Genomic DNA, 15,768 nt, shown 5'->3' with positions numbered 1-15,768 from the left:
CTTCCTGCCCCAAAGAGTTGACAGCCAAACTGTTTAAAATGAACAGTAGCAAAGTATGAATCCATTATCAGTTTTACATAAATTGATTTCCCTGGTCCATCAGCCATTTCATGAGTTCCTGCCAGAGTGTTCTCCCTCTTGCTGACCCAGCCAGCCTGACTCGGCTTGGCTCCCTTCATCATTCCTGACATCTCCTATCATTGACCCATTCTCCTGTACTGATTGCCACCATCTGTGGTTGTAATGCATTAATTATTCTTCCACTTTGTTTTGAGGGGACAGTGTTGTGTGAGGGGTTTAGTAAGGTTTTTCTTTCCAGCCTGTCTCACTAGTGCTGGCCAGCATGTGTTCCCACCAGTTACATGGCTGCAAGACCTCTTTCCCCAGAGGTTATTTCAGCACTTTATCCACCCTGTATTAAGCCTATGGTAGCTTTAATACCTTAATATTAGCCAAGCCTTTCTCTCTCTTGCTTTAATTAGATGAATTCTATGTTATCTAATCTGCACACTCTGTCTTAGACTGGGAGCAATACAGGAACTGGTGACTTTGCGATTACTCTCATGTAAGCCACACTTTGTCATTCTGCTTGGAGAAGGAAGGCTCTGCATCCTACCATCATGAGACAGACTTCATGTTGATACTCAGGTCCCTTAATCATAGAAATCCCATTGCCAAATATTGTTGCCAAATTATTGCCAAATATGTTGAGGAGATGAGCTCCTCTTGGTTTCAGTGAGAACTTCTGAAAATCTATCCAGCTTTGCTGAGAGGCACACGCTTGGGTTAAAGGGACTGACAATAGGCATCATTGGGATCGGAAACATTTCATCACGTGATAATTGGGAAACTTAAAGCATTTCCACAGCATATAATTTGCATACAGAGCAGAATTAGTGATTTTGGGGAAAAACAAGGCTGGACTTGCCACAGTATGGGCTGTTGGACTGAATTCTACATGGCTGCCAGGCACTGTCAAAAAAGCCATCCCTGATACTTTGGGCAAATCAATTTGCCTGTCAGCGATAGCCTCAGTCCCAGGAACCGGTGTTTTTCTGTACCAAATGGGGGAAGCAAACAAAACTGCTGGGTCTAGAACTGTAGGTTGAGGGCACAGAGGAGCATGTCCTCCAAAAAGAGCTGCCACAGTTGTGTGGGTGCCACCATTGTCTGGGACCACTGCAAGGGTCACCTGGGTGTGGGAAGGGAGGAGGAGATGGCAGGACAGACTCTGCGTGGCCTGAAAGACTGGTTAAACTATGGGTTTGTGGAAGAGTGAGGATATTGGGACACCTGATATATTCCAAGATTCATAACTGTTCAGCGTGTTGTGAGCAGAGTCAGTGTCATTCAGGAATTTCTTGCTCTTCTCCTGTGCTCCTGGCATGGGAGCCTGGTGTGAAACTCCCCAAGGGCTGGATGAGTTGTTGGAGTGCTTGGGAGATAAGAGACACTGATGTAGGTCTAGGACCTATGACTGCTAGGTAAGTGTCCTGCGTCCCATGAGCTTAGATGTGTGTATAGGTGTGAACTGTGGGGTGGGAAGGGTCATTAAGTGTTCTTCAGAACCCTTAGCTGGGTGTCACATTGGACCCAGTCTGTTCAGCCTCACCTGGCAGGCTGTTGCAGCTTAGAGTTGATTTCTAGAGTGCTTGATAGCAGTGGTTTGTGCCTCTAGTCTGTTTGGGAGAGGAACGCAGCTGGAACGGGTTTCTCATCAGCAAGTAAGTAAATACTGCAGTTCAGAAATTGGATGCTTATTAGGAGAGTTAAATCTCAGTGGTATTTCTCCCTGCTTTTTGTCTTCAGTGCCTCATTGTGAACATCTGGATTAACCTTGGGCAGATCCACTGAGTGTGTTGCCTCGGTTTCCCCACATGTCAAAGTAGGATAATACTTAGCTACCTCACCAGGGCATTTGTTACACTTAATTAATGTTGTAATGTGTCTTTGGTTCCTCTGATAAAATGTGCTGTGCGAATGCTAAGTTGTTTTTACTGATTGGATTGTTAATTAAATGTGCACATATAAATGATTTATTGGCATTAGAGAACTAAGACTTAATAATTTAAAATATTAACGTCAAGGTGGTTGGGTCAGTTTTAAGCCTGTATCATTCAGCTATTTAGAGACTGAAACTAACGGCACTGGGAGAGGAAGGGAAGCAGGAGCTGGACCAGCTAACAGCTTATTTTGTGGTATTTCTATGTATTTAATTTACTTTTAATAATGGGATTTAATAACAGGATCCGAACTCCAGTGCCTGGCCCAGGGAAGCCACTGGCAGCATCAATGGTGTGCTGAGCTTCATAGACCATTGGAGATGTGTCACCGAGCAGTGATCCCTCTGGGCCCAACTTAGAAACCATTTGTCAGCCTTCAGAGGAGTGTCCTCCAGCACAGCAGCTGATGTGCAATATTAGCTCTTGTGTATCAGGAAAAAGCATGAAAGAAAGAATATCTGGAGCATGTGTGCATCTGCAAGTCTGCTGATGTGGATCACCTTCTCCTGTTGAAAGCCCCTGGCCCAGCAGCAGTTTGTTCCCACAAAATAATGTGGTGTTTCAGTCTCTAACCATAAGGCTTCTGCCTCCTTATATGCTTCTATCCTCTGGTTTTTATCTAGGCAGATGTTTCTGAGGTGGATGTGGGAATGAGCTGTAGTTGACAGCCCAGGCAGGGACCAGAGGAACAGATATGTCATCCTAGTACAGTAATGAGTTCAGGGACCTAGAATTACAGAGCTAAGAAGAGAAGAAGGCCTGTGGGAGCAGATAGAGTTGATTGATTGCATTCTGGGAGCAGAGAGGAAGATTAACCATCACCTGAATCCTTTCTGAACCCAAGGAAGATGTGCATGTTGGTGTTGGTGCTAGCATGTTGGAGGCAAAAGGGTTGGAAAGAAAAGGAAACTGTTCTGTAAGCAGGATTTTCAAAGGTGGATTCACAAGGGGAGGGAGACGGAGATGGGAAGATGTACACAGTGCTGTTGAAACTCAAGAACAAAGTGCTGAAAGTTGGATTTTGATAAGACATGCCATGCAAGTGACAATAATCTCACAAATACAAAATCCACGAAGGATATGGGACAGATGGTCTGGGAAAGATGAAAGTGTTCTTGCACAAACTAGGAAATTGCCGATTCAAGTGTGAAGAAGATTTGAAAGAGGGAACAACAACGGAGGAGTGTTGGATACAGTTGAGCTGGAAGAGAAAGCGCTGACTTGGCAAAAAGGAAAAGGAAGAATAGAGAAGGTAAGAGAGATGGGAGAAGCCCATCATCAGTGTGAAAGAAAAAGGCATAAGAGAACCAACTAAACATGAAGCAGGCCTTAAATTGGTGTTTGCCCTTCACAGTAGGGCAAGGAGTGTGTTGTAAACTAAAGAGGACCGAGGAGCTGGGAGGTGTGGAAAAGGATGTCTTAGCATCTCTCAGGAATTTCCCACCAGCATCCATTCCTTCCCAGTACAGCAGCTGGGAGTGGTGGTCCTTGCTGTACTTCAGGACTGGGCTGTGGTAGGCTGTGCTTGTAGGGTGAACTGCTTGTCTGTCTAATTTGGGGTAGCTTGGACTGAAAAGGCTTTTCACATTCTACTGATTTCTGTTTATGGCTCCGATCCCTGATGGTTTGCCATTGGTCTGCACAAAATCAAAATCTAAAACTACCAGGTTTAGGTCACATTTCTGAACACTCTTATGCAGATTGGTGGCCATTTCTTCAGATTGCACATTTTGTTTCTGATGAGGGTTTGGAAGGGAGGCATAAGCAACAGCGATAGCAATAGTAACGATAGCGCCCTGGGGCTTGGTTTTGCCACATACAGCACTGATCAGCAGGGCAGCATGACCTTGGCTAGGGAGAGATTAAATTCATCACCTCCAGCATGATGTAATGACTGACTGCAACAAACAGTAGAAGAGAAAGGAGGAAAATGTATTGGTGGTAGGAATGCAGGTCTCGGACTGTGCAGTTGTGAAGCGATGTACAGCATTGCATTATGTAGAATTGTCAGACGAATATTTGGGAGCGTTAAGTATTAAGAGAATAGATGCTAAAAGCTGTTTTCACTAAACTGATGCCTAGCCATTTCCTGTGGTTTTGCAATATTGATGCTAATGTGTTGCATGTTTATGTATATGTTTTTGTAGGCTTATTGCAATCTATATTTATATACTGCTGCTGCTTTGTTCAAGGCCTTAAGCATATTTTTTATGGGGAGTGTCTGAAATCCCAGGATATACGACCATAGGAACAAGTAGCTTTAGAGACCTTGTCACACATAGATGCGCAGTGGAGCTCAATATTCCCACATATAGAGGAAGAAAAGACTTGCCCTTTGGGGAAGGGGGGTTAATGCTAACATAATTTGGTTTTAACATATGTCTCCCTACCTTGCCTGATGGGGAGTGTGCAACAGCTGTTAGAGCTGTGTACTTCACTTTGCAGTAGATGCAGAATAATAATGAGTTATTCTCATCTTGAATTCTAAATAAACTAGGTGCTCATCAAAACCATTTTTGTTCCAGAACAACTAAATTACAGAGGCGGTCACCTGTAATATATCAACCATTCCTGGGGTGGGCTTTGCTGGCTAGCTCTCCTGCCCTTGCAGAGCTTTCTTTGCCCTCGTCCCATCAGTCTCGTTGGCCTGTTTCCATCTTGAATTCAGAAGACGGCGTAGAAACGAGCAAATCGGTGCCTGTCTGTGTGCAGCACCATACATGTGTGTACTTCTATTTTCTTCTAGCCTGGTCTTCAGTTGCCTTGTTGATCTTGTTTTCTTAGAGCTATATGCTGAAAAGAAGGGTCATGCTAAGAAAAAGTGATTTCTCACTTGGCTGAGAGAGAGCTTACTACTTACTTGAGTGTGTCATTGGAGCAAGCCTTGGGCTGCTTTCCTCTGAGCACCCATGTGCTGTGAATGCAGAGACCTGGGTATATATGATAGCAAATAAGCTTCCAGTTATACAGCATCATCTTGTGCTGAGTTTGGTCTGAATAGGAGTAGAAAAATGCATTAAGTGTAAAATCCGAAAATGAGAAGACTGCTTCTTCAGGGTGCAGGAAGGAGGGATATACTCATGTATTGAGAGTCATGGTTAGAAAATACCAGATGTGGAAGTGTCAGAAAACTTGATAAAAGCATCCCTGGTACAGAGGTTAAAGTCTGGAATTGCAGAAAAATGAGGGGAGGGATTCAAGGAGATGTTGAATTTCTACCTGCGCACGTTTCCTAGTGAGATGCACTTCATCTTGTGCAGAAGCTGCAAACTCTGTGATGTAGGATGATGAAAACACTAATTTGTTTGAAAGCTTTTTTCCCCTTTATAGCATGTCCATGTATTCCTATGTGAGAAGAAATTATATGCATGTGCATATGATTGCGGGCAAGTCTTTCTATAGAAAGCAAGCCAAAGGAGTACCACCATCTGTAAATCTGTGGGCTAATGTGTTAAGAAAACATCTTTATTATGCTGTGCCGGTATAATCGTGTAGCATTTATAAACTTACAAACCCAAAAGATTGTGTATTTGCAGCTGGAGTTAGAAGTACAGACGAGACCTTTTTCAGTTATATTGAGTTGTTGCTTTTTTGGGGGCCCAGATAAGCCTAAGGAGGCTTTATCTCTGTGTGTAAAAAGGATTTACCTTCAGAATGAGATAAAAATATAGTTTCTAAGGATTAAAAGACACAGTTTAGGCATGTGTGTTCTGTTCCAGGTTTAAAACCTAGAGTTGGATGTTGCTGCTCCTGAAAAGTCTTGGTGCGACATCTTTTGTATGTAAGACCTTGTTCTTTAAAGAAGTGCTCAGTTTAAAGAAGTAATTAATTTCTGCTTGGGCCTGATGTTCACAGTATGGATAATATTCCCTTAAAATTGTTCAGAAGGGATTAATGTTAGGTGAGTGTGATGGCATATAAAGGAAATTCTGGCACACAGGGAAATAGTGGGTTGTGCACCACTCTTTAACCATCCCACCATGCACCCCTTCATCAATAACAATTGTATTGCAACAATGGCGGAAATAAAGAAAATAAAATTCCACGTGCACCACATTATCCTGCTGGGAGGAGATCTAATCTAGCAGTTTAGCTTTTAAAAACCTCTTGATTTTTGCACACTGGAGGTTCATCATGTTTCCTAGGTTAGAATTTGTAATTTTCTTTCAAAAACAAAAGCTGACTTGAGTCATACAACAAAATAACCAGATCCTGGGGGATTTAGCGTAAAAACTCATTAGAATATGCTAATTACAAGATGAAGAGCAGTCAAGCAGTGGTGGTCTGTTGGGGACCCGCTTTCACACATCTTGATATATGGAAAAAGCTTCATGCATGATGTCGATGGGAAAAGTTTTGGTGAAATACGTCTTGCAGATGGTCTGCAGCTTCAGTCCTAAAAGCCAGCACCTGAGTAATAGTTGCCATCTTCAGTAAGGACCAAGTAGTTTTACTTCAAGAAAGGGCTTTCTGTACAAAACAGCACTAGACTTAGTTCAACTATATACTTTTATTCTGCCTGTAAATAACATACGACAATGGCCATTTGAGTGCAAGCTTTCTCACCCAGTATATTTTCCCATTGTATCAACAACTTTGCTTAATTAGGCTCCAGTTCCTTTGTGTAAGTGTTAAGGGTTACTTGGCAGTGAAAGAGAATTGCTGATGAACCAGCCATTTGTTAGCAAAAATGTCTGCTGGGGTGGGAAGGTGAGAAGTTGTTAATTTAAAATAAGATCTTTAAGAATCCTAACTGTGAATCTGTAGAACAAATCTAGCTGAAAATCCAGAAAATTCACGCTTACCTCAATGATGATTGCGCTGGAATTTTGAGGCGAATGTGCTTTATTTGTGCAGAAAAGGAGGGATAACAAAGGCACAAACTTCATGGCCTGTAATTATTTATAATACTGTGGAAGTCCCAAAGAGGATTTCCAGTCCATCGCATGAACATGTGCACATACAATTTGGAGACGCATCTTGCACCTTAATACTCCTCCTGAGAAACAGCTTCTTCAGCCCATTGTGTTATCGCTAGTACCTGTAGAAAGTAGGGGAGAGTGTAAAAGTAAGAAATAAGTCTACATTGTACCATTTCTCCTTTAATCAAACTTTTCTCCTTCCTCAGCGTGGGCCTTGAAGAAAACACAGTCAGTTAAGTATTTCAAGGTTAGTTTTGTCAGGCTAATGGCATGGAGAAGTGCTGCTGCATCTCTTGTGTTGGCTTACATGGTCAAAGCTGTGGTTGTTAGCTACCCACTGTAGTTTCCAACCTTCAAGTACTCTGACTCTGTTCCTGGTAAGACTAGCTTTTGCAAAACTACCACGTTTACAAACTATAAAAGTGTAGGTTATGTTCACACATAAATGTTCTGATTCACAGTTTCACTCCCTAAAGGGGGACCGAGATGTTTCAAAGTCAGCATCCGGGCTCCTCCTCTTGTGTAGACCATGCTCCAGCTTTTCCTTCAGTGTGAGCTTCTGAATTTCACTTTAAGGACTGATATATGTGGGATAGTAGAGGAGGAGTGGTCTCACAAAGGATTTTATTAAAGGAAAAAAAAAGATGCGAGTGATATGTGCTCATCTTGCCTATTTTGAGCCCCTTTGGGACAGGCTCTCTATTTTGTGTCAGGAAAGGAAGATGATAATAATACTCAGCTGTAATTTTGCATGAGCCCACTGGTGAGAGGGGTGCTTAACTCCTGGAGCGCTGCGGCTGCAGGTGGGTGTCCATGGTAGCTCTTTATTAGCGAAGTGGGATGACAGAGAGGAGCCTTGCAGTTAACTGGGAGAATGGGTTCACAGCTTAGGTAGAGGGTCTGTCTGGAGCTTTTACTTGCTCCATAGAGTTGAGTCTGCTTGAATATTACCAGTGTGTGTCCCTCCGAGGAGATGTGTGTGCTCTTTTAACAGGTGTCCATCTGGGGTGCCTTTCATTTAGCCCCCCCTCAATGTTTTCTTACACAAAGATGTAAAGAAAGAGTGGAAGAACTACAACTTCAGCTGTCTTTTACTCCCTATCGCACTGAAGCAGCTCCAACAATTTTCAGTTGTTCAGCTGAGTTTCCTCAAGCTTTGTGAAACATCCAGAGCATTTCTGATTCTCTTAATGCTGACTGCTCTTGCATGAATACCATCACTCAGCCAGACTTTCCTTCTTCTCCTTTCCTTTCCTGTACAAATTGCTTCCCCAGGGCCATCCAAATACAGGACTTATCTAGGAGGGAAGGAAATCGGTGTGCTTCAAAATCCAGCTGTCACCAGGTGAATAATTCCTTCAAATGATGAATGTAACAGGTATCTCATCTACTCAGGAGGGTCCTAAATTTGATTTTGTTTTTCTTTGCCATCAAGAATGTGCTGCAGAAATTTCTTCTTTTGGTGCAATCAATGAAAGTCCCTTCATATCCCAAGGGCAAATGCTCCTAAATTGCTGTTGGTAGACCAGTTGTGTTCATCCAGTGCCACATCCAGGAGAACGGGGATGTGTCAGGTTCAGGATGGAGGTTCTTCTGTCTGGTCTGTCTTTTGCTCTTGGGACTGATTTACAACTTCATTTTGCATAATACCTACCTCCGTGTGGATATGTGTCCAGTCTGTAGGCAATAACAAAGATTTGAGGTGGAGTCAAGTCCTTCCCAATGTCAAAGAACTGTCCTTCAGACTTCCCATAATACTGTCTCTGCAGTCAAGGAAAAAGTTGGCATGTGTGGAAGGCTGTTCATAAGTCTTAGCACAGGACTTCAGCCCTGGAGCACCTTAGAGCTATTCTGGACCTGCACACTCCGTTAATCTTGACTGAGTCCTGAGGTACACCTACATTTGTCAATTAATCTTTCTATATTCATATGTAATGCCAAGAGACAAGAAGATGCATACTTTTGACATCCCCAGAGTCTTGCTCTTTTCTGTTGACTTAACAGGACCAAAACTCTTAAGCTGTCTCCCGTCAGTTTTATGGCTGTCCCTGGCTTGTTGAGATGCCACGTTATCTCATTGCAGGGGACTTGAGTGCACTGCGCCACATCTCCACCAATTGCTCCTTATCTGCTTTGATGTGCAGAGGAGAGGTTGCCACATTTCATCAGGTTACGCAGTTGGTGGCTTTCCACCGGAGCGCAGTAATACTTGAGATTAGCAGCCACGTGGAACAAAATGCTGTTGCTTGCCAGGCAGTAAACCCTTGTCTCTTGAATTTTGTTGTGTTCATTTTTTTTTCTTCAATCTTGTTTTAGCAAAAGCAGCTGGCACCTTCTGCCTCTCCTGTTAAGAAGGGTTACAGGTGCTAACCACCTGTAGCAGGAGGTGCATGCATAGAAGAGTCATTTCAAAAATGGATTTCTTCGGAGTAGGACTATTCAGTTGGGGTGGATGTCCAACATACTCCCTGCCTCTGCTTTTGGAGTTTCTGGCTCCTGCAGTCAACAAATTTGGGAGGGGTGGGGAAGGCTAGCCTTTCAACCTTCTTGCCCTGCATAGAAACACCAAGTGATTATAGGGTAAAGTAGAACATGCAACCACAGTGGATGGTGATACCCTGTTTTTCATGCCTGAGAAGTACAGATGCTCATAGTGGTGTGGTAAGGGAAATAGGTATTCTGCCAGTTAAGTGGTCATGATGGTTGTCTTCTGAGGATGTGGTAACTCCATCAGGCATGTCCTGGCAAAAAGATTGGTTCAATGCGCTCACACCTGTTGCGATTTACAAACCTACAGATTTAAGCAACTTCATGACTTGCTTAGGTGTTTAATATGTTGAATATATTGGCTCTTTTATAGGCAACATGAAAGGCAGATAATTGTTTCTTTAGAGGATTAAAAACAAGTTACTTAGCAGTGTTCCCAGGGAAGCAGTGCTAGACTGCCTTAACAAGCAAGTCACTGTTTGTTCAATGACAGATTTGGTGCTAATTTTGCTGCTGTCTGCTCCCGTTTGCATCTCATGGTTGTGAGTGAAAGCAGCAGAGTGGTGGTTAGCTCAGACCTGCTGGGGGGGAAAAAAAAAAAAGAAAAACAGTGGCTTCTGAAGAACAAGGGAGTGAGAGTGTATTACCCTCTGGCGTTTTTATTTTATTTAGCAGGTAAAACTGTTCATTGAACCAGAGTTCATTTACAGTGGTACCCCAGCAGACTGCAGCAGCAGGATGAATTACCAATCACTCACAGTGCAAACAGGAATCATTCAGACCCTGGATCATCTGTACTCAGGAGTTCAAGTCTCTTGCACTGCATACTAGATAGCTGCCAGTGTGTCTCCCTTGCCTCCAAAATCCTGTCTGGCATCCCAGTCCCTGTTAGTCCCCAAATCACATTTATATCTGCATTCCCCCCAGTGGGTTTTGATTCTAATGCTGTTAACCAGAGGCTGAGCGGTTCACAGGATTAGATTCTTTTAGCCACCAAATTAATGGAAATTGGAGTATATGCTTCCTTTGAGGATATACTTTCTTTTCAGGAGCTTTGAGTTGGAGGATCATTGGTGAGATATCAGGAGTCTTAACTAATCCCCTAATGATTGTACGGGGGGTGAACAAATCTATAAAAAAATTAGACCAGTGGTCCACCACGAGGCTACTCTTACCTGATAAGTGGGTTTTTGCATTGAAAAGGATTTTTCTCCCTTTGCTTCGAAGTTGGTGGCTGTGCAAAGTCCCGAACCTTCTGGCGAGGCAGCATGCAACCATGTTGGGGCTGGGTTGGGAATGGCTTTCCCACTCCCATTGGAGCGGGGCATATTCTAGTCACCGAGTTCATTAAAAATGCATGCATTAAGTGATGGGGTAATTAACGGCAACTTTGGGAATGGATAGCAGCAGTGAGAGAAATTGAAAAATGTGTCTGAGAAAAGTTATCAGTTGTCTTTAGAGCAAACAGTTCACGGCGGGCAGTTTGGCAGCATACGTTACAACTGCTGGCACAAGGATGGATGCGGGACACCAGTCTGGGAGCAGTGGTTCAACCTTGGCATCTCCGGGGCTGTTGCCAGCGCCCCAGCAGTTACATGCTTTAGGTTTATTGGCACTGTATTGTTCCTTTGGATTTCCCCCTGTCTGAATGATTCTGGTTTGGGAGGGTGCGTCTGCACTTGCTGGTCGCATCAGGAATGCGGTCTGAAAGAGCAGAGGCTGTGTCCCCCAGTTTTTGCCTGGGGGTTGCCTGACTGATGCAGCAGACCATTAATTTGCAGACAACCAGGATATCTCCAAAGGCAACTCCATCAATTGGCAGGAGGTAAATAGATGCTGCCTTTCTGAATAAAGCAGGGCTGGAGCCCTCTCTGTTTATCTTCCCTCCCAAACTGGGTGTATCTGCTATTGCCTTCTAATCTCTTCTCTTTGTTTTACTTGTCTGAAACCTCTTGGCTGTGGGAGAGGTTGTGTGGCCTCAGAGACAGAGAGGTTTTGTCATGGTGATTAGTCGGTTTAGTTAGGGCACTGGAGACCTTTGTCCATATGCTGCCAAAAGATGAAAATGATTATTATTTGCCCACTTCACAGGGAGACTGTGAGGATTAATTCATGTTTGTAAATTGCTTTGGAGATTTAAAGCTCTGTACAAGCACTAAGGATTATTGCTTTCTAATTCTTTAAGGTAATACAACTTCTATAAAGACTTAGCCTCGAAAGCATCTTGGAAATGGGAAGAGTTAAGTCCCTTTGAAATTAGATATACTTCTAATGTTTAAGACAAAAACAACTGCTGCTTCTCTGCTGCTTCTTCCAAAAAAGGGGAGAAGGAGGAAAAAAAAAAAAAAGCAATGGCAGACTGTGATAGTGCCTCTTCTTTTTTTCCAGGAGTCCAATGTGCTGATTGCTGCTAACAGTCAGGGTACAATTAAGGTAAGTTATTTCATGCATCTCCTCTTTAAATGCTTGAATCTGTTGTTAGTGAAGAGCAAGGTCAGAGAAACTGTACAGCCAGGAGAAACCATTAGAGGAGGTCATCCCAACTGTAGAAGTTTGTAATTTAAATGATGTATTTGCCTCTGGCACATGGCAGAGTGAGCAGACAGCACACCAGCAATGAAACCCAGTTAAAGCAAGGTGTAGAAAAGCTGCTGGTGGCTGTCCAGCACCCACTGTGCTTCTGCCGCTCCTCGGGGTCCTGGTAGCACAGAGAGTCTGGCACAAGCATCTCCCCAGGCTCTTGCTGGTTCTTGTGGCAGCAGAGGCTGTGTGTTAACTTGCCAGTGTTAACCTGAGCCCATCTTCTGGCTGCTGCTGCCAGCATGGAGTGCAGCAGAGCTAAAAGCTGAGCTCCTGATGTGCAGCCGGCTGGAGCAATGTTTAAAATGAGCAGGGATGCTCCCTTGTTTTGCTTGCTCCTGGTGCCCAGACTGGCTGTAACAGACAGCAGCTGCCAGCGTAGGGTTTTGTGAAAGCAACAGCCTTCCCTGTGCACCAAGAAGCCAGTGTTTTGCCAGGTTTTCAGCACTTGAATTAAAAGTCTTCCAGAGTGTCTGTATTTCTATCTATGAAATGTCAAGTAATATGGAAAAGACTTTGCCCTTCTTTACGTGTCTATCAGACAGCCAAGCAAAACCAGTACCCAAACCCAGGGTGGTGCTAATCCTCTGGAGAACCACAGGTCTGATGCCATCCCAAACTGTACACAGCAGCGTTGACCTCCACCATGCTTTTGAGGCTTGGTGGTTAACACCACATGCTTGTAGCCCAGAGCCCTGGAAGCTTCCTGTAGCTGCTGATAAAGGGGTTTATTTGCTGTTTGCAAAGTTACACGCGGATTGTCACTCTCATGAAGCTGAGGTCCTCATCCTGATTTCCCCTCGCATCCCTGTGACGATAGCAGCTCTCTGGAGCCAGACCAGAGTTGCTGGTCTGAACGGTCCTGGAAAAAACACAAAAAAAAGCAGGAATGGGGGGAGACCCAAGTGGTCTGTGTTTGACTGCGTGTCAAGATTTTTTTTTTTCTCCTTTTTAGGCCACAAGTGGCCTGGTTACTCCTGCTCTTGCAGCATGTGATGCTGTAGCCTCTTGTTCATAGACGATTTATTTAGCAGGCTGTGGAATTGGTTGCTCATTACTTTGGTCACTTCCTTCTTAGTAAAATGGGCAAAATGCACAGACACTTTTGATATCTTGAACTGAATCCAGCAACAACAGGAGAGTGATTAGGGAGGAGAGATTTTGCTCATGCACTTTGCTTGTTAATGAGAGAAGATAGAGAAATGTGCAAACAGCCAGGGCTGTCAGAACTCTGATATTTCCATTTGCCTTTGGCAGCACCCGGGGAAGGTGGGATGGTCTGGGAAAGGACTGCGTTTGCACAAACCCAGTCCATTTTGGGAGCAGATGCCATGCCAGCCAGCACCCATGGGCTAAAGCTCTAGAGCTTTCCCTAGTAGAACCACCCTGGGTTAATACAGGCTGTGCAAATCACTCTGCAGGTGTGTAGTTACTTTTCTTCTGCTGTCTCTAGACCATGCCTTCAGAGGCTGCTGCCCCATCTTAGCGTGGACAAGGGAAATGTGAGCACAGAGGGCTGAGAGGACAAAATCTCTGATCTCCATTACAAGATTTCCAAGAGATGGTTGATTGGGATGAGTGGAAATGAGACAACTGTGGATGGTTTTGCTTCATGCCGTAATTTATCCTAGTGCAAGCAGACATCAAAATCAGGATCCTTGCCAAGTGCTTATCCCATTTGCGTGATATTATTGCATGCTGGTGAATAAAGGGTAAGGGGTGGAGATGGGAAGGGGTCAGTCCTGTCCTGGTGATCTGTATGCTGATGTAGGAGATAATGAATGTCATAAATTGCTATTCTAAATGTCTCATCTTCCCTACTAATCAGGTACTGGAGCTGGTATGAAGGGTTTGCTCTCAAGGCATGAGGTACTTGGTCCTGCTGATATGCTACAGTATTCATCTGGGATCCTCAGCGGGACAAGAAACCGAAACCACCTTGATGTTCCTCCCCAAAACCATCATGTTTGGGTTTTTTTCCATTTATGGACTTTCTAGGACGTTTTGAGACACTGGCAACACCAGTGAACTGTCTGCCATCAACATTAACTCCACAGACTTTGCTGCTGCTGGTGGTGGTGGTATGGTTGTTTAATTTTTATGATAGGAAAACAAATTCTTTTAAATAAAAACAAAAAGGAATAATAAAATTTATTGAGCCACAAGCTGAAGCTGGGAAGATTCTCTCTTGTTGCATATGGGAACAGATTTACTTGGGAAGGGAGCTTACAGGACCACACAGGGCTGTCCTCAGTTGCACATCTCCGGTTACTTTCATCTGGACTGTTCTTTCATCCCCATTGGAAAAAGAAAGTCTCTAAGCCTTACCTGGACATGCAAGTAATCTGCTTTGAGATCCCATAATGATATGGTTCAGTTGTTCCTTTGATTTATTTTTTTTTTAGATGCATTAAATGTTGAGAAATGTCACCCAGGTTGGCACCTCTGGAGACTGAAGTCCTCTGGCCATCAAGAAGAGAAGGGCAGCTTCCCCTTCCTCCTCTCCTTATGCTTCTGCCTCGACCCAAAGGGGCAGCTCCAAAGGAGAGGAGTAAGTTGTCCTTCCGTTCACATGAGCCTGGGCCTCTCTGCTGTCTGCCACCAGCAACGTGCTGAGATGCAGTGACCTGCAGTTGCCTGGGACCTGGACTGACCTCACCAAGACACTGTGGGATAACAATCTCCCCCCCTAGCCTGGCTGTGGTTGACTGTCTCAGCTAGAGGAGGAAACTTCTAGATCCAGTTACCAAAGCCCTGCACCACTTAATCGCCCATGTGGTCTGGTTGCATTTGCCCCTCTCTGCACACCATGGAAGCCAAGCATTTTGAATGTTGTAATGAGAGGGGATGGAGTTGGTTTGTAATGTGTTTCAGAGCCATGATATAAGTAGCCTTATTTTTAATGGTCATGCATACACTTAATTGTACATATGGAGGGGGAATAAACCATGATGTTAAGAGTTGTTGTTGCTTTGTTGGCAGGATAGTGGGAGGGGTAAGAAGGTGCAGACAGTCTTCACGAGTAGCAGTCATGCTGAGCTGTTGGGATTGCTGCCAGGACTTGTTAAGCTTGAAAGTGGAATCGGTGGGTGCAGCATCTTTTCCTAGCTGCAGGTGGCAAAGGTGCAATGTATACAGTGATACCTGTGGGAAGCATTTTGGTTTGCAAACAGAATCTCTCTGTGTTCATTCATTGCAGTATGTGTCTCCCTCATGCCCCTGAGGCTGATTGCCACAGGGACTTCACTCTCCGTGTCATCAAAGCAAGGCCCTGCTGCAGTCTTGGGCCACTTGTCAAGGAGCTGTAACTGATTGTGGCATGTGAAAGGTGTCTCACATCTTCCAGGTGTTAAAACCCTGATTCTGATCTTCCCAGAAGGGTTGTGTGGTCTTTTGACATCCTTTGGTCACAGGACAGAAAAGAAAAACAAGGATGCTCTTGGGTGTATGAACAAAGGAGCAGGGATGAAGCCTTAGGGCAGAGTCGGCGCAGATCCTGTCCTGATCCACTGTTGGTGCCTGTTTCCAGTGGGGCCACAGCAGACTTACGTGCTCCTTCAGCCAACAGCTGTGACTCTCAGAAGGGTGTGGGACACACTGAAATTGCTGTTGACTTCTGGAGAGTCTTTTCCAGTGGGGAGAAACGTGATGCTCAACTCTGAGAGGTGTGGATTGCTCCCACATGCTGTGTGCTGGTTTTCTTCCATGGTTTCTGGCATGCCGGTGGGGGGTGAGAGCAATGAGAGAAGGAAGGGAGAGAGAAGAGAGCACGCTAG

At 44.3% G+C, this 15,768-nt stretch overlaps 1 protein-coding gene across 4 annotated transcripts in view; it reads left to right on the top strand.

The window, feature by feature from the left end:
• COP1 (COP1 E3 ubiquitin ligase) overlaps positions 1 to 14,952 on the top strand; it is a 131,842-nt gene extending 116,890 nt beyond the window's left edge. For 3 of the 4 annotated variants that reach the window (XM_075507895.1, XM_075507894.1, XM_075507896.1), the window contains exons 19-20: positions 11,801 to 11,845; positions 13,821 to 14,952. In XM_075507895.1, the coding sequence (XP_075364010.1) occupies positions 11,801 to 11,845; positions 13,821 to 13,838 (63 nt within the window). In that variant the 3' untranslated portion in view covers positions 13,839 to 14,952. The remainder of the gene's footprint in view (positions 1 to 11,800; positions 11,846 to 13,820) is intronic. The other variant, XR_012776504.1, reaches the window with a different exon arrangement.
• The last annotated feature ends 816 nt before the right edge of the window (positions 14,953 to 15,768 follow it).

Source organism: Mycteria americana, chromosome 7 (assembly GCF_035582795.1).
Source record: "Mycteria americana isolate JAX WOST 10 ecotype Jacksonville Zoo and Gardens chromosome 7, USCA_MyAme_1.0, whole genome shotgun sequence".
NCBI classification, from domain to species: Eukaryota; Metazoa; Chordata; class Aves; order Ciconiiformes; family Ciconiidae; genus Mycteria; species Mycteria americana.
This window is presented reverse-complemented; position numbering and strand designations above follow the sequence as displayed.